Source organism: Caenorhabditis briggsae, assembly GCF_000004555.2.
Source record: "Caenorhabditis briggsae complete genome, chrX, whole genome shotgun sequence".
Lineage (NCBI taxonomy): Eukaryota > Metazoa > Nematoda > Chromadorea > Rhabditida > Rhabditidae > Caenorhabditis > Caenorhabditis briggsae.
The window spans coordinates 18,505,879-18,532,646 of NC_013491.2; the positions used below are offsets into that span (position 1 = coordinate 18,505,879).

At 38.4% G+C, this 26,768-nt stretch overlaps 6 protein-coding genes across 6 annotated transcripts; 4 read left to right on the forward strand and 2 right to left on the reverse strand.

Moving 5' to 3' along the window:
* Positions 1 to 1,476: 1,476 nt before the first annotated feature.
* CBG07588 lies at positions 1,477 to 11,884 on the forward strand (the record flags this gene model as incomplete). The annotated part of the gene is made up of 31 exons (XM_045240516.1): positions 1,477 to 1,676; positions 1,700 to 2,150; positions 2,198 to 2,289; positions 2,345 to 2,510; positions 3,380 to 3,525; positions 3,576 to 3,870; positions 4,052 to 4,228; positions 4,311 to 4,565; positions 4,613 to 4,903; positions 5,196 to 5,287; positions 5,333 to 5,474; positions 5,520 to 5,636; positions 5,708 to 5,850; positions 5,896 to 6,844; positions 7,089 to 7,196; positions 7,671 to 7,757; positions 7,810 to 7,983; positions 8,037 to 8,128; positions 8,175 to 8,318; positions 8,365 to 8,674; positions 8,722 to 8,868; positions 9,022 to 9,455; positions 9,481 to 9,649; positions 9,694 to 9,783; positions 10,252 to 10,686; positions 10,734 to 10,853; positions 10,919 to 11,061; positions 11,104 to 11,172; positions 11,218 to 11,329; positions 11,377 to 11,496; positions 11,543 to 11,884. 31 exons carry the CDS (start codon positions 1,477 to 1,479, stop codon positions 11,882 to 11,884), a joined length of 6,612 nt encoding a protein of 2,203 aa, XP_045093495.1.
* Positions 11,885 to 12,775: 891 nt separating this feature from the next.
* On the forward strand, positions 12,776 to 13,623 carry CBG07587 (the record flags this gene model as incomplete). Its single annotated transcript, XM_002645805.1, has 4 exons — positions 12,776 to 12,865; positions 12,917 to 13,022; positions 13,075 to 13,242; positions 13,289 to 13,623. 4 exons carry the CDS (start codon positions 12,776 to 12,778, stop codon positions 13,621 to 13,623), a joined length of 699 nt encoding a protein of 232 aa, XP_002645851.1.
* A 429-nt stretch (positions 13,624 to 14,052) lies between these two features.
* CBG07586 lies at positions 14,053 to 16,086 on the forward strand (the record flags this gene model as incomplete). Its single annotated transcript, XM_045240517.1, has 5 exons — positions 14,053 to 14,199; positions 15,427 to 15,633; positions 15,684 to 15,886; positions 15,961 to 16,027; positions 16,075 to 16,086. 5 exons carry the CDS (start codon positions 14,053 to 14,055, stop codon positions 16,084 to 16,086), a joined length of 636 nt encoding a protein of 211 aa, XP_045093496.1.
* A 285-nt stretch (positions 16,087 to 16,371) lies between these two features.
* Positions 16,372 to 18,985, reverse strand: Cbr-sucl-1 (the record flags this gene model as incomplete). Its single annotated transcript, XM_002645803.2, has 6 exons — positions 16,372 to 16,434; positions 16,515 to 16,735; positions 17,920 to 18,091; positions 18,214 to 18,591; positions 18,804 to 18,892; positions 18,940 to 18,985. 6 exons carry the CDS (start codon positions 18,983 to 18,985, stop codon positions 16,372 to 16,374), a joined length of 969 nt encoding a protein of 322 aa, XP_002645849.2.
* A 1,600-nt stretch (positions 18,986 to 20,585) lies between these two features.
* On the forward strand, positions 20,586 to 21,436 carry CBG07584 (the record flags this gene model as incomplete). Its single annotated transcript, XM_002645802.1, has 5 exons — positions 20,586 to 20,639; positions 20,693 to 20,846; positions 20,893 to 21,086; positions 21,133 to 21,258; positions 21,317 to 21,436. 5 exons carry the CDS (start codon positions 20,586 to 20,588, stop codon positions 21,434 to 21,436), a joined length of 648 nt encoding a protein of 215 aa, XP_002645848.1.
* Positions 21,437 to 22,072: 636 nt separating this feature from the next.
* On the reverse strand, positions 22,073 to 25,488 carry CBG07583 (the record flags this gene model as incomplete). The annotated part of the gene is made up of 10 exons (XM_045240518.1): positions 22,073 to 22,135; positions 22,188 to 22,409; positions 22,456 to 22,534; positions 22,569 to 23,122; positions 23,988 to 24,272; positions 24,323 to 24,732; positions 24,778 to 24,985; positions 25,034 to 25,168; positions 25,218 to 25,382; positions 25,426 to 25,488. 10 exons carry the CDS (start codon positions 25,486 to 25,488, stop codon positions 22,073 to 22,075), a joined length of 2,184 nt encoding a protein of 727 aa, XP_045093497.1.
* Positions 25,489 to 26,768: the final 1,280 nt, after the last annotated feature.

The window sequence follows — 26,768 nt, forward strand, 5'->3', positions numbered from 1 at the left end:
CACAGCCACGCCTTGGTCCTCTTTTGTGCCATACTTCTTTACAATCTTCAACAATTGAGAAGACGTGAGAGGTCAGACAGACAACACAGTGAAGATATGCACAGAAAAACGCTGGACGAAGACAAAACGGAACATGTGCGGATAACGAAGAGATGTCGAATTTGTCTGTTTTTGTCGGTGAAGATTACGGTACCTGCAATTTTTTGAATGACGTGCCCGTGTTGTTTCCAAAATGTGAAAACAACTTCAAGCATGTCCATCTTCAAACATTTGAATAAGAGATTTAATCTTGATTATATCACTGTTTTAGCAATCAGTCAATATGTGTAAAATTTATTCAAGAATCAAAAATTGCTCCAATAACATAAACTCACATTTTTGAGCTACTTTTTAATAAAGTTTTTATTATTATTCTGAAACAAAAGAAAGTGGAACTGGTAAAGAGAAACGCATGTGATCGTGTCCGAACACAACTACTGTAACCTGAAAAACGACAAATACCGTACCTATAAAACGACAACTACAGTAAACCAAATTACTTTTTCCCAATTTCCTATCCTGCTGTTCGTGCGTTTTCATTAAAATTTTCTACTATTAAAAATACCGTAAAACCTCTAATAGAACGACACCCGGATCGTCCACTTTATCAGGATATCAGCAACATTTTACTAGTTAACCACTTTTTGATATCTTTCACAGAAAATGAGATATATAGGCTCAAAGTGGACGATCCGGGTATCGTTCTATTAGAGGTTTTACGGTAAGTGTGATTTTTCGATGTTTTTGAGAGGAAAAAACATGAAAATCGGCGAAATTTAATGAAAACCCAGAAAATAAACACGGGAAATCACAGTATTTTGAGGTTACGGTAGTTTTCGTTGTAAGACTTTCCGGCGTTTTCATCCAGTCAATAAGATATACAAAAACAAAATTTTTTCAGGTTATTTTTTACCATTTTGACCGATTTCAGGAGTCTAGAGCTCGGCTGTCAAGTTTCCAATCACTTTGCAAACTTCGGAAGCTAGGAAACACACCTAGATTGTAAAATTTGCATTCATAGAGTTTTTAAAAGTTTTCTAGTTTTTCAGTTATTTGCCGATTTCTAAAATACATCCCGTTTTCCAAGAGTTTTCGTACTGAAAACGTGAAAAAAAATTTTGATACGGTCACTGTACACAACAAGTCAAACATAATTTTTTCCACAAAAATTACATTCAGATGTGTTTGCTCTTTACACCCATTCACCACAAAAGTGATTTTACGACGCTTTGTTTTTTTTTTATTAACTCTTTTTCACCCAATACGCCCACTACCAACACCGCCTTACTCTTGATTTATTCAATTTACATCACACACCGAGAAAGACAATTTTACGATTGGAGAGAGTGAAACTGTGTGCTAGTAAAGTTGTGTGTCCAGCATCTTCTATAAAAGGGTGCTCGGAAGTGATAGCGGCTGCCATTATCTTTGACCAAGATGGCAACCCATCTTCAAGTTATACTTTTTTGTTTGCTACTATTCGCACCGTTAAGTAATGGACAAAACACACCGACCGCAAGAGCTCAAGCAGATTTGGTTACTGGTTTGCCAGGCACTATTTTCCAAGTGAACTTCAAACAATATGCTGGATATCTGAACTCAGACCCCAACAAAGCCTACAACAATCTTCATTATTGGTAATAATACATTGAACATTTAGGAGTTTACACAACATTTCCAGGCACATCGAGTCTCAAATCAATCCATCCAATGACTCTCTTCTTCTCTGGATCAACGGTGGCCCCGGATGCAGTTCGCTTCTTGGTCTGATGCAAGAAATCAGCCCGTTCCATGCTGCTAGCGACGGTCAAACACTTTATGAGAACGTGTTTGCATGGAACAAAGTCTCCAATTTACTGGCAATCGACGCTCCTGGAGCTGGATTCTCTTGGATGGAAAACCCAAAACACAATCAGGATGACAGCTATGTGACTCAAGCTATTCTAAATGCTCTTCTCGATTTCTATACTGTTTATCCAAACTTGCAAAATGCAGATCTCTACATTGCCGGTGAGGGATACGGGTCATTCTTCGCGTCAGGCTTGGTTTATAATCTGTTGGTGAACAACACGCCAAGAACGGATATTGTCACTACCCCTATCAAAGTTCGCGTGAGTGTATCGTATTTTTTTTATTCGCAATTTGAGCTATATTGCAGGGACTTCTTCTTGGAAACGGAGATTTGAGTGCACGCCATCAATACAACAGTCTCATTCCATTCTACTACACTCACGGATTTGCGGGATCAAAGTATGATTTTTTATTAATTTTTTTTCATTTTCATCACTACAAACCCGGTTTTCAGACAATATGACGATCTCAAATCAGTGTGCTGCACCAACGCTTCCACCATGGCCTGCGATTTCTACAACAGTGGCGCCGCATGCAGAGCCAAAGCTGACAACGCAATCGCTTCTTGGTCAAATAATCAGTATGTAATTTTTGGTCGTTTTTGTGGCAGAATGTGCTTGGTTATATCGTTTTTGTTAGAAAAAAATCATCAAATAGAAATGGAATCGAAGAAGAAAAAAATTGGTCAGCAGAAGTGATAAGGGGGGAAATGAGTTACGAAATGAAAAATTTCCCAAAATGTCTTGTTAGAAAAATGAGCAAAGGATTCAAGGGTACATCAAAAAAGGGGTGCATTAGATCTTGGGGTGCATGGCGTTTTATCCTAAGTCTATATTTTTTAGCAAAAAGAAACTGGTCTGTAAAAATACAATACCTGTCAATTAAGCTATTCAAAAAAGCGTATTTGCGATCGATTTTGATCAATTTTAGGAGTCTGAAGCTCGGATGTCCAATTTCCTTTAAAAACTTTGGAGGGTGTAAAACAAACCTACATTTTAAATTTTGAATTTCACAGAATCTTTGAAAACTCCTAGTTTTCTAGATTTCTGAAGAACACCATTTTCTTTCTTTTTCAGTAGAAAAAGTAGCAAAAACTGGTGTCTTCCAAAAATTGGCCAATAGCTGAAAAACTAGAAATGTTCAAAAATTTTGTGGATGTAAAGTTTTCAATCTAGGTTTGCTTTACACCCTCCAGATGTGTCAAACTGATCAGAAACTTGACAGCCGAGTTCCACACTCCTGAAGATGATCAAAACGGCCAAAAATCAACTGCGAAGTACATTTTTTGATATCTTGTTGGCTGGCTCTTGAGAAAAGAAAAGCACCATAATCGTTCTCAACGGAGGTACATTCAGAATCGACAACTGGAACACCAACGAGGATTGCTACCGAGTTAAAGCAGCATGGCAGACGTCTTTCAAGCAACTTGGAATTAATGTGAATATAAAATTTTCAGAAAAAAAAATCCAATTTTCAAAAACAATTCTAGGCTGTAAACAACTACAACTCTACTGATTCATTCAATGGATATCCTTGCACTGCAATCTCTGCAACATCCACATATTTCAACCGTGCCGATGTCCAGGCTGCCCTTCATGTCAGTCAAAATGCATCGAATGTTTTCCAATCTTGCAGGTACCAAAATCCTAACAAACTTATTTCATTCTATGCATATACATTACCAGAAATGTCACCTATAACACGCTTTCCACCGATTTGCAAACAACAATCTCCTCAATTCTCACCACCAAAAATTACGCTGCTAACAACGCCAAAATTATGATCTACAACGGAGATCTTGATATTTGGAGCAACTTTGTTGGAGCCCAAAGATTCGGAGCAGAAATCGCAGCCAACCTTAAGCTCAATGTGACCGAAGACCGTATCTGGAGACACAACTACGACTCAGCAGCTTACCAATGGATGGATGGTGGTGTGATTACCAGTTATACCAGTAACTTGCATGTCGCATCTGTTAGAGTGAGTTCAAAAGTTTCAATTTTTTCTACATATCTTGTTTAATGTTTGCATTGTTATCTTTTTTCTCTTATTCAAGCCAACGTAGCCTCATCTAAAAATTTTATGTACAATTCCGATTCACCGCGTTTTTACGACTTCCTTTCCATCATTCATTGCGTCAGCAATTATTGCTTATTTGCAGGGCGGCGGTCACTTTGCACCACAAAACCGACCATCGCAATCATTGCAACTCTATCGCGATTTTGTTTTGGAATTGTTTTTCAACAATTGCCTCAGCCGCGTTAACAAAGTTGCCGCTCCACTTGTGGCACCTTATCAACAAACCGCTGCCGCAACAGCTCGTCAAGACGCTGATAAGGTAAAGAAAGTGATGGGTTTCTAGTGTGATCGGTCAAGGAATTTGATTTAATTGCGATCTTTGACGCCTAGATTATTTTCAGATCGTTAGCTTGCCAGGACTCACATATCAAATTAATTTCAATCAATATTCTGGATACTTGAATGCTTCCGACACTCACAGATTCCATTATTGGTTCGTTGAGTCTCAAAATGATCCAGCGAACAGTCCAGTACTCCTTTGGTTGAACGGAGGACCAGGAAGCTCCTCCCTCTGGGGAATGCTCACTGAAAACGGACCATTCCGTCCAAACAAAGACGGACAGACATTGTATGAAAATATTCATTCCTGGAACAAAGTATACACATTGTAAAGTTAACAACTCTAGAAGAATTTATTTTTTAGTTCGCCAACGTTCTGTATCTCGAAAGTCCCCATCAAGTGGGATTCTCGTACTCTACAGTGGCTAACGATTACACTTACACCGATGACCTCACTGCTAATGATAACTATAATGCACTTAAGGACTTCTTCTACAACGTTTTCCCAAAATACAAGACCAATCCATTCTACATCACCGGAGAATCCTATGGAGGAGTTTATATTCCAACTCTTTCTAAGCTTTTGTTGCAAATGCTTAGCGCTGGAGAAATTAGCATCAACTTTAAGGTAGGGAATTATAGTACCACTTTTTCAGTTGATTTTCTCCCAATTGATTATTTTCATGAGTACCTGCGTGCTTCAAACTTTTTTTTGAAAGTGTCTAGTTTTTCAGCTATTTGCCGATTTCTCAAAGATGACCTTTCTGAAAAACTAGACATTTTCGAAAAATTCTGCGAATCCAAGGTTTTCTATTTGCCCTGTTTCACATCCTTCGAAAATTTTCAAAATAATCAAAACGTTGGTTAAAGACTCCAGAAGCTGAAAACATGACCAAAAATCAGCTGAAAAATACTGTAATTCCAATTTCAATTTTTGAAAATTTTAGGGAATCGCAATTGGAAACGGAGAACTCACCACCAAACTTCAAGTCAATTCTGCGATCTTCCAACTCTACACCTACGGGCTTTTTGGAGAAACGTACCTAATCTTCTAGAATCTTCCATTTTAATGTTCTTTTTTCAGAGAGTATAACGCGCTTATTGCACAGTGCTGCAAAAACTACACCGATCCAACTCAATGTGATTTCTACACTCCATACATCTTCTTTGACTATCTTGGAAATTACAAGGCTGTTCCCGGAGCTGACCCATTCTGCTCTTCGACAGTTAGCCTTAAAAATTTGAAGAATCCATAGAAATCAAAATTTCAGATCCTTGGTGTTGTCAATGATCAAGTCTGGCAATCCGCCAATAACCCGTACAACATCTATGGAGACTGTTACACAACTAGCGCTGGCGCTTCATCCACTAGCAACAAGCAAAACAGAGCTGCTGTGAACTTCAAGGATAATGCTGTAAGATTTTGGTTAATTAATTTAATAAAATTGACATTTTTCAGCAACTTTTGAATCTTGCCTCTTCCGATCCTTTCGACGGATTCCCATGCTGGAGTACTGATGCCACCACTACTTACTTGAACAGAGACGATGTTAGAACTGCACTTCACATTCCAGCAAACATCCAACAATGGCAGTCCTTCAAGTAAAAATTAAAACTGAAATTTAAAAAAAAAGTATAATTTTCCAGCCAAACTGTCAATGAGCAGCTTTATAATCGTAGCTACTTCGAGTTGGATGGCGTTCTGAACAGAATTATTTCTAGCTACTACTACAAACAGAATAACATGAAGATTTTGATCTACAACGGAGATGTTGATATGGTTTGCAATCATCTTGGAGACCAATGGCTTATTGAACAGCTTGCCAATAGTTCAGGATTGAATGTGAGAACTTTTTCGGTGGCTTTTCTAGGCTTGAATTTTCAGACTGTTGCTCCTCGTAAACCGTGGAACTATGTTATGGCTGGAACTAACTACTTGTCTCAACTTGCTGGATACGTGAAAACCTTTGACTCCAACCTCAACCTGGTTACGGTCAAAGGATCCGGTCACTTGGTTCCACAAGACCGTCCAGGACCATCACTTCAGATGATCTATAATTTCATTAACGGACTCAATCTGAACACCACCTTCCCATATGCCTTGACACCTGCTCCCTTGCTCCCATCCTACAGTGATCTTCAAGGATGCCCAGCTCCAGAGTATCCGACAGCTCAGTCCCTTCCAACACTTCCTCCACTCCCACCACTTCCACCTGGTGTCACCTATCCACCATTTGCTGCTAAGGAGAAGATGGCTTCAGAACCCGCTCAATTCATGAACACTAATACCGATTTGCCAACCAAGTTGAATGCAGCTGCCACCGCCGACATGATCACGAACTTGCCAGGATTGACATTCAATGTCACCTACCGTATGTTCTCCGGGTACTTGACTGCTGATGAAACTCCATTGAACCATTTGTTCTATTGGTTTACGGAATCTCAAAACGATCCTGTCAATGACCCAGTTGTACTCTGGTTGAACGGTGGTCCAGGATGCAGTTCTCTGGGAGGATTCTTTACGGAACTGGGACCACTCCATCCAAACGATGATGGAGGTCAGACTCTGTATGAAAATGTTTTTTCCTGGAATAAGGTAAGTGATATAGTGTTCAAATTGGCAAAATGATTCGGAGGGTACCAAACTTGTGGGGTCGTTGGGGTACAAAATACCAGAAAATGTTTGGATTTTGTACGCCTAAATCACTTTTCATCTGCTGTACCCTGGAATCGTTGCATTCTTCGAATTGTGTGTCGACTGTGAATTTGGCGTGGTTTGATATCATTTGATTGCCAAACGTACAAATTGTTTGCATTAAAAATTTGATTTATTGAATTAGAAACAATACAAATTGTTTTATCAGTTTAATGAAAAACAAACTAAACAAAATAGCAAATATGAAGTATGTTACCGGCCAATAAGATATACAAATAAGGGGTTTCAGTGGGTTGTTACAATTTTCAAAAGTCTAGAACTCGGCGGGCAATTATCGAATCATTTTGAAAGTTTTGAAAGATTTGAAAGTTTTGAAATAGACCTAGATTAAAAATTTTGCATTCATAGAATTTTTTGAAAGTTCCTAACTTTTTAGCTATTTACCGATTTCTGAAGGAAACCTGTTTCTTCACGTTCTCTTGAGCCAACAAGGGATGTCTTCCAGAAATAGGAAAATATCTGAACCACTAGAAATTTTCGAGAACTTCTGTTAATGCAAAGTTCTTAATGTAGGTATGTTTCACACCCGCCAAAATTATCAAGACTTTTGAAAATGGTCTCAACCAACTGAAAAACAAGTTTATCTTATTGACAGATACTGTAGTAGGTAGAGAAATAGAAAAAACGAAAATTATTGAATCCGCAAAGTCTCAGCATGGAAAAAATATACTGTAGTGGGTAAAAGGTGGATTTTTAAATATTACAGAAAGCCAACGTGATCTTCCTCGAAGCCCCAGCTGCAGTGGGATTCTCTTACACCGAAGACCCAAACTACTACTGGAACGATGATACTGTAAGTAAATCATACTCTGGAAAAAAGACTGAGTTTTATCTATATATTTCAGACCGCCGAGAACAACGGATACGCTATCAAGGCATTCTTCACAAAGAAATTCCCACAATACGCACAAAATCAATTCTTCATCACCGGAGAATCTTATGGTGGAGTTTATTGTCCAACATTGACCTTGAACTTGATCCAGCAAATTGACGCCGGCCTCTTGAATTTGAATTTTAAGGTTGGATTCTGTTTAATAGCGGCAGTCAAGTATCTAAATGTGAGACGTTTCAGGGAACTGCTGTAGGAAATGGTATTCTTAGCGAGTACCTCCAAACAAACTCTGAAATCGTTTTACAGTATGGAAGAGGATTCAATGGATTAGAGTGATTTTACTCGTATACTTTCAATCTAATAGTAATACATTTTCAGTGAGTGGAATTCACTGAAAGATGCATGCAACTTGACCAACTCTGACCCCATCTACTTTGATTACTCAGCTCCTCCAGAAGGCTCCAAATGTTACAACGCAGTCTATATTAACCAAGACAAATTCTATGAGTATGATGAGGTCAAGTAAGTTTTTTTCCAGTATTTCTTTCCGAAAAGAGTCAACTTTTAGTGGCGATCCATACAACATGTACCAAGATTGCTATCTTTACAACCAGCAAGGATCTTGGCAGACTCCAGGACAAGAAAAGCTCGTAGAAAGACCAACATCTCGCAGACAGCGTGCTCGTAAAGCCCTCATGAATCGCAGAAAGTCATTTGCCTCTGCCAAATTCTCCAACTCAAACTCCAACACTGGTATGGATCCACTGACGCTTTCCGTGGACTCAACTGTTTTGGAGGAGACGCTCTTGCTGCTTATTTGTCCCGCCCGGATATCCAAACCGCTATTCACGCCAGAAATCAACCAAGATGGGGAGACTGTGCCGACCTTGACTATCACACGCAGGTGAAATACTACGATATGCAGAACACGATCAGTGCTATCATGGATTCCAAGTGGTACACAACCAACAATATGCGGCTAATGTTCTATAACGGAGATGTGGACACGATTTGTCAGTTCCTTGGAGATGAATGGTTGATCGAGAAGTTGGTGACCAGAAGAAACTTAACGGTTAGTGGAATTTTCAATGACTATATTAGAAATGCGTGAACATCTATTTTCCGTTGGAATGATTCAAATCCAGTCACGCAATGATATGGATAAAATATTTGATTCTAGGAAATGGGAAAAGGATGTTCAATTTTCGAATTTTTATCTCTCCAGGTAACCTCCCCACGCCAACCATGGTACTACACACAAGGCGCTCAATACGCCACTACCATCGCTGGATATGCAAAATCCTGGACACAGAACTTGGTTCAACTCACTGTCAAAGGATCTGGACATTTTGTTCCATCCGATCGTCCAGCTCAAGCTCTGCAAATGCTGACAAATTTCTTGAGCAACCAGGCCAACTACAGTACTCCAGCTGGAGTGAGACAGGAAAAATATGTAACAGAAATTGAATTTAATTTTAGATTGACGTCACACCACAACCAATTTTCACCAACTTGGTCACTACACCAAACTGCACAGTTGGAACTTCCGATCGTATTATCAACTTGCCAGGAATTCCAGCTGATATGCAGTTCAAGCAATACTCTGGATTCTTGGATGGACTTTCAGGACATAAAGTTCATTACTGGTATAACCATAGTGTTTAGAATCATAAAAATTATTGAGGTTTAGGCTCGTGGAATCTGAAAACAATCCGTCTACTGATCCACTGTTGTTGTGGTTAAATGGAGGTCCTGGATCCAGTTCTCTGATGGGTCTTTTTGAAGAAAACGGGCCATTCCGTGTCAGCAAAGACTCGCAGACTCTGTCACGTAATCCTTATTCATGGAACAAGGTGAGTTTTGGGTTTCAGAAAGTTCTTATATGCTGTAATTTCAGTTCGCCAACGTCTTGTATCTGGAAAGTCCAATTGGAGTTGGTTACTCTTATGCTTACAACAACACTAACATTCAATATGACGATTTTACTGTAAGTGAACAAATAATCGGATTTATCAATTAATTTTCGGACAACTCGATCATTTTCATGAGTCTGTAGCTCAGGTGTCCAGTGTCGGATCACTTTGAAACTTTCGGAGGGTGTAAAACTGACCTAGATTGAAAATATCGCAATCACAGAATTTGTGAAAGTTTCCAGTTTTTCAGATATTTGCAAATTTCTAAAAGGCCTAATTATTTCACTTGTTAAGTACAAAACGAGCAAAAAGGTGTCTTCCAGGAATTGGCAAAAAGCTGAAAAAAACTTTAAAAGAAATTGGTGAATGCAAAGTTTTCAATCTTGATCTGTTGAAATCTGTCAAAAATCTCCCAAGTTATCGAAAACATGACAGCCGAGCTCCAAACTCCTGAAAATGACCAACATGGTCGAAAATCAACTGGAAAATATGTTTCCGTATATCTTATCGACCATTACTGTATCTTCATCATTGTGTTCCAGACCGCCCAGGAAAACTATGCTGCACTCAAGAGCTTCTTTGCTGCCTATCCACAATACCAAACCGCCGATTTCTACACCACTGGAGAATCCTATGCTGGAGTATACCTCCCAGGTCTTGCCGCTCTTCTCGTACAAGGAATCAAATCAGGAGATATCAATATCAACTACAAAGGAGTATCTATTGGAAACGGAGTTATTGACAAGAGGACTGATCTGAACTCACAACTTCATTATCAATACTATCATGGAGGAATTCCAGCATCGTTAGTTGCCAGAATTATATTATTAAATAGAAAAAAATCTTTTAGAACTTACCAAACCGCATTGGCGCTCTGTTGCACAGGCGATGAATTCAAGTGCAGATTCAGTGATCGTATGACAAACTTCAACAATTCAATTCCATGGGGAGACTTGAGCGATCCATGCTATGACTTTGTAAATTGACTAGTTTTGTTTTTTCTTAATTTTGTGTTTTAATTCAGATCGTTGCCACTGGTGCCAATCTATTATTGAATGGATTTGATCCATATAACATGTATCAACAGTGTTGGACAATTCCAATTAATGACACTACTCCACGTACACCATACGGAGAGACTTGGGTAAGCCTAGATTCAGTTCTAAACTTAATAATAGATATTGAGATTTAATATTTCCAATCCTTCAGACCGGAATCAATTATGAATCATCTGACGCTTTGAACGGCTATCCATGCTACGATGACGCTGCTATGGAGGCCTACTTGAATCGCCCAGCTGTCAGAACTGCATTGAACATTCCAGCATCCGTTCCATACTGGGCTGCTAACAAGTAAATCTGCATTCCAAAAAAAATCTAATTTGCTTATTTCAGCGCCATTATCAATGCCTACAATCAACAAGTAGATAGCATTATTCCAAATCTTCAGATCATTATGGCCAAGTATTAAATTTTGGTTTTTTATTTAAACAAACACCCTATTTTCAGCGCCCCAGGCAATTTCAAAATGCTCTTGTATAGTGGAGACGCAGACACAATGGTCAACTGGCTTGGAGCTGAAATTTTCACTGCCAACAACTTTGGAGCTTTAGGATTGACGGTTTGTGTTTTATATATTTTCAGATTATTTCAACTTTTCAATTTCAGACATCCAGCGCTAGAACTCAATGGACATACCAGATCGACAATACCTATGCAACATCGGTGGCTGGATATCAAACGTCCTACACCTCCAACTCTATCAATATTGATGTGCTTACTGTGAAGGTTTGAATGACGTTTTTTAAGTTTTCGAAATCAAAAAGTGTTTTAGGGATCCGGTCACTTTGTACCACTCGATCGACCACAACCAGCACTTCAGATGATTAATAACTTTGTCAAGTCTAGAGCTTACAATACTCCGTTCGATTTGAATCCAACAGGTCCAACACAACAACCACCAGCAACCGAATCGACAGCAACTGCGGGAACCGGATCAACTACAACTCCTGGACCAGCTGTGACCGGTACACAAGCATCAGCGGGTACTGGAGCAACTGGAGGAGTTTCTGGGCAAACTCCAGGACCAACTGTGCCAACAACAACTCAAGGAGCAGAGATTAGAAATATTTTGACAATTTTTTCTATGGTTTTGGCAGCTTCGTATTTAAATTAGAATTTTTTTTGGTTTTGAAGCTTTCATATTTTATAGAGTCAGTTTGCACATAAATTTTTGTTTTGTATGACACATTTTAAATTTGATAAAGTCAACTTTTTAAAAAATGTGTTTTTTTACAGTATCGATGTATAAAAAATTCAGAAATTCAGAAATTCAGAAATTCAGAAATCCAGAAATTCAGAAATTCAGAAATTCAGAAATTTAGAAATTCAGAAATTCAGAAATTCAGAAATTCAGAAATTCAAAAATTCAGAAATTCAGAAATTCAGAAATTTCCGAAATTCGGAAAGTTCCGAAATTCCGAATTTTTCCAAAATCTGTAAATTCCAAAATTTTGAATTTTTCAAAATGGGTGAATTTCGAAATTCAAAAATTTAGAAATTCGGAAAGTTCCGAAATTTCGAATTTTTCCAAAATCGGTAAATTCCGAAATTCAGAAATTCCAATTTTTTCAAAATCGGAGTATTCCGAGATTCTGAAATTTTGAAAATTTCAAAAACGGAGTTTTAGACATACCAAGAAAATACGAGAAAGCCATTCCTAATATCCCTGATGTAATTTCGAGATATCACAACACACAGTAGATCAGAAGCTCCAAACTTTTTCCGTATAACAATAGACATATCTAACCAAACAGTGCACACTACAAGACAGATCAATATGGACCACACTCACACCTAACTCCGCCCCGACCCGAGACACGAAAAACGCACCCCCAAACACTCCACCACCACAGCCACCTTTTTCCCTTTGAGCTCCGACCCACAGAGTTTCCCTTTTTCCGTGTTCTTTCACTCAACTACCAACTGCTCTATATTCTCTTTTGTTTATTTCAATAGTGGAATCCAGAGTCACTTATGTCTCTGTCCACTTTTTGACACTATTAAGATGTCCTATGGCATTTTGTTACTACATATTTTATTAGTTTTGTATCGCATAGACCTTTCATATGGTCAATGTGAGCATCTAGAGCATCAGGTGAGCATTTAGAACAGCTGAAACAAATAAAATCTTGTTTCTTATCCTCAGAATGATAGAAACATATTCCTATGGTCTGTAAAACATCCTCAACTATTTTCACAAGGCTACTTGTTTGGCACGATTCATGTTCCAGTCACCGAGGTTTGGAAGGAAGGTAAAACACATGAAGAATTTACACGACTTATGAATTATTTCAACTCTTTCAGTTAGTGATCGAGTTCGAGAAGCTTTTTACACCTCGGACACCGTACTCCTAGAAATAGATTTGCATGATGAAGCTACTATTCATGAATTGATAGCTTGTAAGAATTTGGCATTTGATGAAACAGCACAGTCCTATTTGCCAAAGGAATTGTTCGAGAAAATTGAAAAGAGTAAGTTTGTATTTTTTTTAATTCCCCACAAAATTATATTATTCAGTTATGGAATATCTTCGATCCAATTTCCTCACCTGGGCACAAAGTCAAAATCCAAGGGACGTCAAAAAGATTAAACACGCCGAGGACATCTACAATAATATCACAGGTAGTTCTCATCTCTATATATGTTGTATTACACGTGTTTGCCCTCTCAAAATGAGACGTTTGTTTGAGTGGGTCATTCATTCTCACGAGAGCTACCAGAGTCCAAACAGTATATGCTACCAGATGGTAAATACCGGAACAGATGATTTTAGCACTACTAGCGAAAATAATTTGTTTTGTGTGAAAACAGAAGGTAATTACGACTCAGCGTTCATCTCGATAATTGTTTAGCAACAGTTATAAAGGTTTTGAAGATTTTAAGCTCCAATTATTTAGCTCTAAAATCTCTGAAAATTTCGACTTTTTCCACAAAATTTTTTCTGAATTATATTGTCGGAAAATGAATTGTAAAACCAAAAAACACTTCCAAATTTGAACTTTTTCGACCAAAATTCAACGTATTTCCTTTAATAGAATCTCATAGCTTCAAGCTCAATTAGCTCGGTTCTTTCAAGAGATATCGAAAAACTGTCCACAGATAAAATATAGTTGATTTCATGGTAAATAATTTATCAGTTAAAAAAAAGTCAATATCTTTCGCAAGAACCGAGAAGATTGAGCTCGAAGCGCAATGATAGGGTATTTTCTTAAATTCAAATGTGTCTTTCAGGTAATTGGTGGAAAAAACGACCAATATGGCTGCTGTTCTTGCTTTATCAAATGTGTGAAAATGACTTTGAAAAAGCATCCAGCCCACTCTTAGACCTATATATTGCACAAAAAGCAATCGAAGAGAGGAAGACCATCATTCCTATAGAAACTGCAGAAGAGCAGTGTAATCCAGTTTGCTCCGTTTCCAATGATGAGGTTTTGTGGTTTTCTATTACATATTTTCAAATTATCTTTCTGAGTTCTTTTTTCTATTCTTCCGGAAGTACTCCATAACTCTTGAACCACACTCTTTTCTCAAACCGACAAAAGCGTGTGGAACACAAACAATGAAAGTGTCAAGGATGGGGAGGAGGGTCCATTAGTCACGGAATAATAGAATGTGCAATATGGCGAAACGATAATTGTCGTGTCGAAGTAGCACCTCTAGCTGTGTGTGCCAAAATGTGTAGGAAAATTGGGGGCAATACGAGTAAGAAACAAAAGATTGAGCTGCCGGGTGTTGGCTAAGAAGTGCTAAAAGCGGATGTATGTTGGTTTTTGTCATCCGGTTGCACCGTTGAGGTGCTAAAAAATTTAGTGAACATATTAAAAGACGTATTTGAGGGTTCAGGCTGGAATAATCAAAACTGTATCCAAGTCTCATGAAACCATCCTGGCAAAGGGTGGATTTGGGTTCTGATTTTACGATTCCGACTGTTCTTACTCTTTTTGCGATTTTTTGAAAATTAAATCTAAAAAGAGAGCAAAATTTTATTGGGTTGTAGCTATTTGAATTCGACCTCATTTGTTTCATTAGAAATTTGTCTACAGCAGAACTTAGAACATATACCGTAAGAACTGAATTAGAAAGTCCCCCTAACTTTCAGCTCTGAGCCAATGTATCACGATTGCAGTCGGAGACATGAAAACGTTGTTAACTGATAAATTGATCATCATAATATCACAAATATTTTATCAGTGGATACAATGTTTGTATTTCTTATAAGAGCCGAGAAAACTCAGCACAAACTTTACAGTGCGGAAGCCCTTGTTTTACAAGTTTTACAGTACTTGTAAGTTTCATGTACTGAGAAATGAAATTAGCATTTCATAGCGATTTTTATAATTTATAGAATTGGTCGGATTTTTTGTTTATCTGAAAGATTCGACATCTTAATAAACTTCAAGTTTTGGCTTCTAGCCTTTGTGTACAAAAGTTTCTTTCGAAAACTCTAGAAAGATGTTATTGATGAAACATGGGATATTTTTCACTGATTTCATTAACTTTTTAAAATAAAAAAATTCAATTTTTAAGGCAGCTTCTTAACTATATAATTCTGTAAAATACAGAAAATAAAAATTATTGAGCTATGAATTAATGTGCAAAAAAAGTGTCAATACTACCTCAGTTACAGTAATCCACAAAAGAAAACCTATTTTCAGATCATCTTCGCCATCGAACACACTCTCCAGTATCTCGAAGATAAATTCCGAGAAAAGCGTTCTGAAAAAACAGACTCCAAAAGCAGTTTGAAAGAACTTATCAAACATTACAAATGCGGAACACTCAAAGAAGACATTTTCGAGAAAGATGGAATGTCAATCATTGATTACGCCACAAAAACAGAAGAGAAGTTTAAAGCAGAGGAGGTATGAATTTTTCGCTGCATTTTTCAACAAGTTTAATAATTTGATTTCAGATAAACAAAAAACTAAAAGACGATATATTTATCCGAAGGAACATTCGGATGGCAAAACGGATACACAACATTCTTCGAGCTAGAAATAATCATACGATTTTCTCGGCAATTGGCGCTGGTCACTTTTTCGGGAACAACAGTGTACTGACCCATCTCCAAACAAATGGATTTGTAATTGAAAAAATTAGAGATAGTGATACAATGTAAGTTTTGAATTGTGTAGAAGCTCTGAAATTTCATTTTCCGGAGGTCATATTTCGTTATCTGAATTATTCAGACAATCCCTCCGATCTCCATACCGACAAACCGCAAAATTCAAGCGAGTCTGGACCAAGGAAAACATGGTTCGACGAAAGTCAATCATTATTGAAGAAGTTGCCCAATCATCCAGCCTCTCCTTTAGCCTCAGGTCAATATTCAGCATACTCATCATTGTCCATTCCATTCTGTCATAAAATATTATTCCTATACACATGCACCGCCAGCAAATGTTTCATTATTTTTATCAGAAAAAAGAACAGGAGTCAGTAAAATTCTGTCTATACGGAAAGGAGGGAAACGAAGAATACGAAAGTTCAAAAACAAGGAAAGAAGAGCCAATTAGAAAAAGAAGAGCAAGATCGCTACAATAGTTGTAAGCTAATTATCTCACAAGTGAGGAGCGTGATTGAGCGAGAGCATCCGAGACTTACATCTGATCCATGAAAGCTTTAGCCATAGATGTTCCGAGTTTAGCTGGAGAGTCGGTCACCTGAAATCCCACTATGAAGCTCTATACAAAAGTTATAAAACATAAAATTCCCTTCGAATTCTAAAAAAAGCAAGACTTACAACAACTCCGGCTTCTCTGAGAGCATTGATCTTGTCAGCAGCGGTTCCCTTTCCACCGGAGATAATCGCTCCAGCGTGTCCCATTCTTCTGCCTGGTGGAGCGGTGACACCGGCGATGAATGAGACAACTGGTTTTTTGTTAACTCCAGTGTTGTGGTCCTTGAGGAATTGGGCGGCTTCCTCTTCAGCAGATCCTCCGATTTCTCCGATGAGGATGATTCCTGAAAATGCAAATTTGATAAGATGATGCCTCAATTTTTGTGTCATCCACAGTGCCGGTCAATAGGCTGTAGAAAAATCGTGTTTTTCAGTTGATTTTGACCATTTACAGGAGTATGTAACTCGGTGGTCCAGCTTCCGATCACTTTGAAAATTTGGATGGGAGTAAAACAGACCTAGATTGAAAATATTGCATTCTCAGAATTCTTTTAAAATTTTCGTTTTTTAGCTATTTGCCGATTTCTGAACAATCCAATCCTTTTTTGGCTTGTTTTTGTATTGAAAAGGTGAAAACAGGTTACTGTCCAAAAACGACAAATAGCTGAAAAACTAAGAATTTTCGAAAAATTCTGTGAATGCATTATTTTCAATCTTGGTCTGTTTTACACCTTCCGATATTTTCAACATAATCGGAAACCTGACCGCCAACATCCAGACTTCTGAGAATGGTCCATAGGCTAAAAATTATAAAAATTCGGTTTTTTTTGTTTTTTTTTAATTATTATAAAATTTTGTTTTTGTATGTTTTATTGAGTTTTACTGTCGCGTATGCATGAATTTTTGAAATTTTGTTTCACATGTCTGATATTCAATTATCAATAAATATGTCTTCTCAAAATCGCCATGCTTATTCAGTTTTAGGGTTTTTTTCATTTTCACCTCACAAAATTTATGGGAAACGGAAATCTGTAATATTTTTCGCTTGACGAGTGTCTAATCTGAATCATCTATCAATTCTTCGAACCGCATCTTTCCGACAATTCTGTGAACTTTCCGAGTTCTAAAATTTTTGAGCTAAAAACAGTGCTCCAAATGTTTGCCCTCCTAATTTTGTTTTTAATCGACATCCAACTGAATATTTTTACTTTATATCTTGGAACAGCAAAATGAAAATGAACTGACTAAAAAATTGTTCTGGGAAGTCACAAAGAAAATTGTAAAATTATTCAACTCATTCATTTTTTGAATAGAGTTTGGAACAGCACTGGCGGCGGCCATTATGCACCCTCTTGGTTTGTAGCTAGCGTAAAACCTGTGTTAGAAGAAACGATCCTTCTGATTTTTTGGGACCTCTAGTGCACTTCACTTAGAGGGACCCTTTAGTTTCAAGGGCTCTTCCAAGACAGGGTTCACGGCGTTTTCAAACGCGCCAATTGGTTATTTGCATCCTATTTCTTTTACTCACCCTTGGTTTCTGGATCCTCGAGGAAGACGTGAAGACAATCGATGAAGTTGGTTCCGTTGAATGGATCTCCTCCGATTCCGACGCACAATGTCTGTCCGAATCCGACTTGAGTGGTCTGGTGAACAGCTTCATAGGTGAGAGTTCCCGAACGCGACACGATTCCGATGCATCCCTAAAAATATAGATTAATTTAGCCGTACACCTTGTTTATTTTCCATTCAGAATGTCATCATATCACTTATCATTCATTTTAGCTGTCAATATTGTCTTGTTCATATTCTTACAGTTACTCACTCTCTTATGAATATGTCCTGGCATGATTCCGATCTTGCACTGATCAGCGGAGATGATTCCTGGACAGTTTGGTCCGACGAGTCTGGTCTTGTTTTGCTTGAGAAGACGAGACTTGACACGGACCATGTCGTGTTGTGGGATTCCTTCGGTGATGCACACCACCAATGGAATCTCAGCATCCATGGCCTCCTCGATAGCGTTTGCGGCAGCGCTGGCTGGAACGTAGATAACACTAGCGTCGGCGCCGGTTTTGTTGCGAGCCTCGGTGACATTCTTGAAGACTGGAAGTCCCAAGTGCTGGGTGCCGGCCTTGTTAGCGTTGACTCCTCCTACGACGTTGGTCTTGTAGTCGATCATCTGCTTTCCGTGAAAGGTTCCCTGCAAAATCGATATTTTTAAATATATTTTAAATGTTCGTGGTTTGCGTGCGATCTCTTTTTGAGTTTGACGTCAAAATCTCAGTTCATCCGCATGATTTATTCATCTTTGACATCAACCAAGCGATGATAATCTGTCTTAGAAAGGTTTTCAGCTCATTAGCAACTAGTTTCTTGCTTTTACTCTTTCTCATTTTTATATTTACTTCTTACCTGCTTTCCTGTGAATCCTTGGACAATAACCTTGGTGTCTTTATTGATTTTCAGGTTGTTGTAGGTGTTGTTGTAGAAACGGGCAGCTCCTAGAACAAAATTAGCGTAACTTTGAGTCTATTTGTTGTAGCCTTACCCTTCTGTAGAGATCTGGCATTGTTGACTAGTTGCTGACTCAACATGGCTCCCTGAAAATAATAATTTAACGAATTTAAGAGGAAAAAATAAATAGAATCTTGAGATACTACACTTAAAACATCTTAAATCGGATCTAGAACTGATATGAGATTAGACTTATCAATAAAAAAACAAAAAAAGGTTCCTTGATATCCAAACAACTACCTCAATGTTACACAAAACAAAAGATGCGGAGAGAGTGTGCGTCGCGAGAGCGCGCAGAGAAAACGACAATGTACGCAGCCAAATCATTGACTGAGTATTCAACGTTTATGCATAGGCCGACCCCGCCGTCCGTTCTCTGCCAAGGCTGCCGCTGCCGACACACACACGCTGGGCAGGCACGCAAAACGGAGAGGAGATAGAGAGTGTGTATGGCTACGATTGCACAAGTTTGAAACCCAAAGCAAGGATTGGGACAATTTGTTGGAAGTAATCGAGAATGAGACGGGAATTCGCGGATATGGATGAGGGTCTAAAATGGAAAATGGGAGAAGAAAAGTGAGGAAATTTGAATTTTATGGAAATTTTGAAACCATACTGTGAAACCTGTAATAAGGGAATCCTTAATCTAAACTTTGGGCAAACTCGGTTCCTGTGAAAGATATAAAAAAGTTGTCCTAATAAAATGTTCAACATAATATTAGAAGTGTTTTAGTAGTTGACACATTTTTGATATCATGCATAGGAATCGAGATACTTGAGCTCAAACTTGACAGTGTGTGGGGCAGTTTTATTATATGTTTTACGATAGTTGAAGCACTATAGACTGATTATTTTTTGAAACATAAGATTTCGATCGTTTTTTGAAGTATTCAAATCCAACTGATAAAATTCAAACTGGTTTTCTATATTTTTCAAACCATGTCTGCAAAAAAAGATATTTGCAGAAAATACAACTTGATAGAAAACATATCTACTCAGTGAATAAGGCTTTCAGGCTTTCGGTGCTATTACTTTTCAACTCGAGATACTAATTTTTGCAGTTCTCATTTCATCCTGACTTGTTAATCACCACCAACCCCTCTCGTTCTATGAGCTTACATCCAGTATATCCAAAGCATACAAATTATTCATGGTTTCTTCTTACTTTTGGCTGTGTGAGTGTTGTCACTCGCATGTGTATGTCTTGAAGACGAGAAAAATTCATTTTCCAAGACCCCGAAAAACGTTTCTTTTTTTTCCGGAGCATGTCCCCGCCGTCTCTAACACCGAAAACCCCGTCGTCATTGCAGTGTTCCCGTTAGTTTTATTGATTCTCCGGAGGGGGTTTTTGTGACGATGTATATTCATGAGACCGAGCGAGAGGAGCTGTCCAAATCCATCTCGTGCATCGCCAATCCTTTCAATCCTCACCGTTAGTCCGGATGTTATCGCGGATAACACGGGGGATAATCTCCGGACGGGAAGCCATACTTATGCATCGGAAATGGCAGCGTTACGCGCGTTCTGCTCCTCTCCATCTCACATTTTTAGTTCACTAGGCGTGTCACTCGTCCAGTCCTTTCGATTTCATTAATTGTGTTAACTTGCTCGTTAGGAGTAAGCTCAAGCTAAAATTTAACTAGTTCGCTTCAAATTAAAACCATATTTTTTTCTTTCAGTATGCTGCCTGCATATTCGTCAGAAGAATGGATAGTAATTGGTATAACTATCATCGTAAGTTTGATATTAAAATCAATTTCCCACCATTTAATTAAATTTCCTTGCAGGGCGGGGCAATAATCTCTATCATTCTGAATTTCTTTTGGAAGAATAAAAAACCACCAACCCTAGAAATAAAGAAGGAAAATGACAAGTTCGTTGGTAAAATGAACACTACAGGCCTTAAAAAAGTTATCTTCAGTCCGGAGGTTTGCGAAAATGGTAAGCGTTTTCTGCTTACCAGAAAAATTGGAAATTCAAGCTTCAGAAGTACCAGATGTCGTCACTCAGAGCAGTGATTCAGACAGCGAGACAAACTCTGATGAACAGGAAGATGAAGAAGAGAATCAGCAAGAAGATGAGGAAGAGGAGGAAGAGCAAATGCCACAGTTCAACAAGCGCAAAATCAAGAATACTCATCAAAAATTCAATGCTGAGGCCCCTTCAACATCGAATGCACAGGTATTTTAAGAATTGAAAAATTTTCAAAAGGTAAAAATTGTTTTAGGAACTATCGGACGCGGACAAAATGAACGTAACCATTGGAAAACTTCATGGAAAACTTGCCACCGCTCAATTGAAAGCGAAAACTCGTCAAATTGCCGCTGAAATGAGCGAACAAGAGCGAGAAATCGTAAGCGAGAAATTTAAACGTGTAATTTGCATGTTATCAGTGTTTTACTATTTTCCAGGAGAACCAAATGACAAACAATCAAATGGAATCAATAATGAAGTTGATGATGCAGAACCAGGAAAAGTTCGGCATGAGCAGCGAGGACATCAAAGAGCAAATGAATCTCTATAAATTTTGAATGTGCGGAAGTCATCGTTGTGAATCACATCATCAAATTCCATGTCATATTATTTCTTCCAAATCGCTTCTTCTCAAATTTCTAATTCATTCCGTGCTCTTTTGTTCAACATTTTTTTCATAAAAATAAATCATATGTTAACACAAATTCACATTTTCAAAATTATTAATAGATTGAGACAGATCTCGTGTAATGGTTACTGGTTCCAAAAAATTTAAAAAAAACGTGAACTTTCAATTTTAGCCAAAAATGGGCAGGCACTTCTATTTCGTACCGTCAAACCTGAACGGTCTCACACTGTCAAATTCGAACTAAATATCTCAATTTCTGTGCAAGATATCAAAAACGTGTTAACTGATAAAATGTTTATGATAATTTGATGAAGTATTTGTCAGTTGGCAACTTTTTTTTATATCTTCGATAGGTACAAAGATAGAGTAGCTCAAGTTTGAAAGTTAGGGAGCCCTTCTATTACAGGTTTCGCGGTAATTTGTTTCAAAAAAATTTTTTTTTGCATTGTTGACATTAACCGAAACAATTGACAGCATGAAATCTTCATTTCAATATACATATACAATATAAAACAATCCATGATAACCGATAAACATCATGTTCACAAAAATTAACCGTATTTTTTTAATTTGACACGTTGGTGGGGCGAGTTGGTGGACGACGATTCGGTGGACCACGGCAACGACTCTAAAATTTTTTTTTTTGATTATTGATTTTTTTAAAAATACAATAGCCTTACCTTTAGAATAGTAGTCGTTCCATTACCGTTCTCAGCAGCCAAAGTATCTTTCTTCTCATTGGAAGCATCTTTGGATGGCATAGCTGGTGGCGGAGCGCCCGGGAGGCGAATCTTTTTTTGCAAGTCTGCGATCAGTGAAATTTTCGCCGACATCGCTTTGCTAGTCTGCTCTTTTTTGGCACCAGTGGCTGTCTCCGGCAGTGTTTGTTCAGATGAGGGAGCCTAAAATGAATAAATAGCTTTACAATGGTTTGAAATTACAACCTACCGATTTGAGAGGACCAGTGGTAACAGGTGTGTTAACTTTAGGTTTTGTATTGTTTGGAGTATTCAGCATTTTTGGTTTGCTCGACGCCGAAAATAGATCAGAATCCGAATCACTGTCGTCGAATAGAGAAGATTTTTGCGGGTTTTTTGGTTCCACGTTTGTTGCTGCCTTTGTTTTCCCTGCACTTGTCTCCACTTTTCCAACAGTAGGCGTCGATGCGAGTGGTGTGGTGGCTTTGGCCTGAAAATTTGCATATTAATACTAGTATCGACATCAAAACAGAAATATTAAAAGTGTGAAAGACGCACCACGGGAGCAGCGGAAAGTGTCTTCTCATCCGGTTTCTCACAACTTTTGGCTCTGCAGCAGCAGCAGCTGGAGTCTCCTTGGCAGCTGTCGTTGCCGCGGGAGTCTTAGGTTTAGAGAACGACTTGAGGAAATCATCATCGGAATCTGAGTCGGAGAATATTGATCTGCCGACTTTAGCGACTGGTGGAGGAGCTTGTTTGGCTTCGACTTTTGCAACTGGTGGAGCAGTTTTCGTTTCAACTGTTTCAGATTTTTTGGTTTCAACGTTTGCAACTGGTTTCTGAATTTCCACTATTTTTTCAACTGGCTTGGTTTCCACCTTCAGAGGGACGGAAGCGATTTTCACAGACTGTTCACCCTGAAAATTGATTTATAATTATTTTTCATTACTACTGAACACCGTATTATCCTCGTTCGGCAGTGATAACCGTATTTTCCCTAATAGATGTTTACCCTATACGTTTTTTGAGCTCAATTATCATCTTGTCTTTGAGAGATATCAAAAAATTGTCAATTGATAAAATATTGATGATATTATGATGAGTAATATATTAGTTGTAACTTTTTTGATAATTGTTCAAATGAACTGTGATAATTGAGTTCAAAGTGCATATATAACGAGGGCTTCTATTAAAGAAAATGCGGGAACCTGGCAACTGAAAATTCATTTAAAGACGCATCGTCGGTTCTGCAGCAGAGAACAACAAAAATTGCTTGATTGGCCTGCAATACCTTATTCCAAACTTATTATTTTTGCTTACTTCTCTTAGGTTCTAGGCGGTTTTGTTGATTTTGTCAGATTTTTATGAATAATTAACTGAAATTTTATGTGAAAGTAGGGAAACAGCCAAACATGGGTATTATGGGTACCATATTTTAATAGACGCCCACCCACACCGTTCACTTTGAGCTCAATTATCTCGATTCCTGTGAAAGATATTAACAATTTGTCAGCTGATAAAATATTGATGGCGTTAGGACAAATAATTTATCAGTTGACCAAGTGTTGATATCTTTCACAGCAATCAGGATAATTGAGCTTAAATTGGAAGGTTTTTGTGAGCTTCTATGCAGAGAAAATACGGCAAGTATATCAATTTCGAGATACGGTCTCGGAACTTTTGCTGATTTTGCTGCAGGACCGACGATGCGCCTTTAAACCAATTTTTCGGCATCAAGCCGGACAAGAACACTTACTCCATTACTTGAAGCTGACTACTCACCTCAAATAATGGGTTAGAGATTTCTCGTTCCGATAGTGTAGACTTTACCGCTTCCTTTTTCTCGTTCTGTTTTGAAGTTGATACCACAGAAGAATTTTTGGCTACGGCCTTCATTGTCGGCTTAGGCGGTGGTTTTGAAAATTCAGTATCCGATTCAGAGTCCGAGTCGAAAATGTTAGCGACAAGTTTGCACTCATTTCCCTGTCCTTGAGTAGTATTTTTGGCAGTTGAGCTTTTGGCAGTTAGCCGCTGTAGAGCTGGGGGAACCTCTGTTTTGGAAATTCGCTGAGAAATTAAAGTTGTATAAGTTACGGTGGACAGAAAAAAAAAACAACCTCGACAGGTGTAATTCTGGAGATAGAAGGCTCTGATCGACGAGGTACAGGTGATGGATCAATAGCCACGTCTTTCGGCAGTGTTGTTGAAGTTGATGGCTTTGGCTGACTGATTCTGAGCGGCTCCGTATCAGAGTCTGAATCAGAGTCGAAGAACTTCTGCCTTGTGGCCACTTTGGCTCTCATCTCGCTGATAACCGATGCCAGAGCGGCTGGTCTAGCTTGAATCTTTTGCGTAGAATTGATTTCTTCTGCTGGGAGACTCTCTCGAGTTACTCCTGATGTATCTTGTGGCGTGTGAGGCTCCACTTGTGGCTCAGGTTCTTGGCGAGGAATGATTGTTGGCTGCTGCATGATACCTACCTTGGTGGCAATTGGTGTAGGCGTGGGAGGAAGAGAGGGAGAAGCATCTGAGATAAACAGTTAGATCTTGTTGTATATAGAAGCTATCGAACCTCTCCGAATCGGTAGATTAACGGGAATGACCGGCGGTTTTGGGATTTGAGCGCGTGGTGGCTCCTCAGGTTCCTCATTCTCCGATTCTTCAATAATACTTCGTTCGGAACCATCCATACTACGTGTATGCCCGTTTGCAATGCTGTGACCATTTGTGTACCCGTTGCTATCTCCAAAACTACCCGACCTGAATACCGCGTGATTGACCTGCAAATGCGACAATTATTAAAACAGTATCAAAGTTTAGTGTCCAACCATAGGAATAATTGTTTGCCCAGGTTCCAATATTGCTTTTTTATACGTCTCCAGAAACAACGGAGTCCAGGCGTCTTCTGATATGCGATTGGGCGGCGAATCTTCTTCCTTTTTGATGTTTTGAGTAGAAACAACCTGAAAATGTAAACAATGAAGTGAGAAGAAACTTCCCGATGTGGAATACCTGCTGTACTGGTTTTTGGTTCTTCAGATTGCCCATTTTGGAAGCTGCATAGCCCACTCTGAGTGTAACTTCTCTAACAATCGCCTCCATATCATCGGCTTTTGTCTGGATTTCACCGACCCGTAGTTGGATTCGTCGTGCAATGTCTCGCGCTCTTTGTGTCATCTAAATAAAAATATATCTACGGATTTCAGCTCAGAAAACCTACCTGTTTGTCCATTTGCAACGAATTCAAGTTCACACCCGCAGGTGACGTCTCATTTGTAATCATTTTCCCGTATTTTTTGGCGATACCTGTCAAAATAAAAACAATTGACAAGAAATTCCGGAAAAAAGACAAAAAATGAGTAATTAAGCGCAATTTTCGCTTTAAAACAAACAATAACAATGCAACTTGGCGCGTTTCTTGTGCAGCGATAATTGGCGCGCATCGCGTGCGCTAGCGCATTTTGTGTGCGCGTCCCCCAAGGGAAAGATACCCTCAAGAGCGTTGTGTGTAAGTGTGTGTGTGTGCCGGCATGTGCTAGGTGGTCCCAGAATAAGAAACAGGAAGAGAAGGACCATTGGAGGGGAATCGCAATGTCTCACGCAACATTTTTTGTGTGTGTGTGAGTGAGATGATGACGTGGTGTTGGGAGAGGACAAGGGAATTAGCAGGGAGACATGGTGCGTTGTGATCGGTATAATGAGAGAGAACATAATGGATAGTTCGTGAAAAAATGAGATGTAGGTACAGACCAAAATCAGAATAATTTTTAGAGGAAAGGCAAATCGAACAAACATAATTCTGAAAACACAAACATTCGGCTTCTCTTGAAGGATCCGGGGCACTGAAACTATTAGAATGACCCTCTCCTCCTAACGTTGAACTTTAAGCTAATTTATCTCGGTTCTTGAGGATGATATAAAAAAAGTGGTCAACTATTAACACATTTCTGAAAATATAATGAACATTTTGTCAGTTGACCACTTTTTGCCATATTATGCAGAAAATGTGATACATGGCTCAAAGTTGACCGTTTGGATGGTGTTAAAGTGCTGGAATTCCAGTTTTTGTGGCAAAAAATCTTTTTTTGTATAAAATTGGCCATTTTCCAATAAAGTGACTAAGGGTTAATGGGACACCGAAAAATATAAACATTTTGTGAAAATCTAGAAAATTTGAACAACTTACGAATGTTAACTTATCATTATGACTGATTTTTGTTATTGGGTCGGCACCACAAAATGCGAAAAAAAATTGAAAACTGATTCCATGTCCCAGGATTTCGAAAAAAAAAGAAGTAAAATTATTTTTTTCGAAATTACCGTAAACACTCGTATAGAATGACCTTCTTTTTGACTTTGAGCCAGTGTATCTTGGTTCCTGTGATGTATGTAAAAACAAGGTAAACTGACAAAGTATTTATCGTAGAATCAAAAGTATTTTGTCAGTTGACTACTTTTTCATATCTTTGACAGGAACCAAGAAAATCGACTCAAAGTTGAATGTTTGTCCCGAAATAATTATCCGGATTTCAGAGTCCAATGTCTTATTTTTTTTAGTAATAT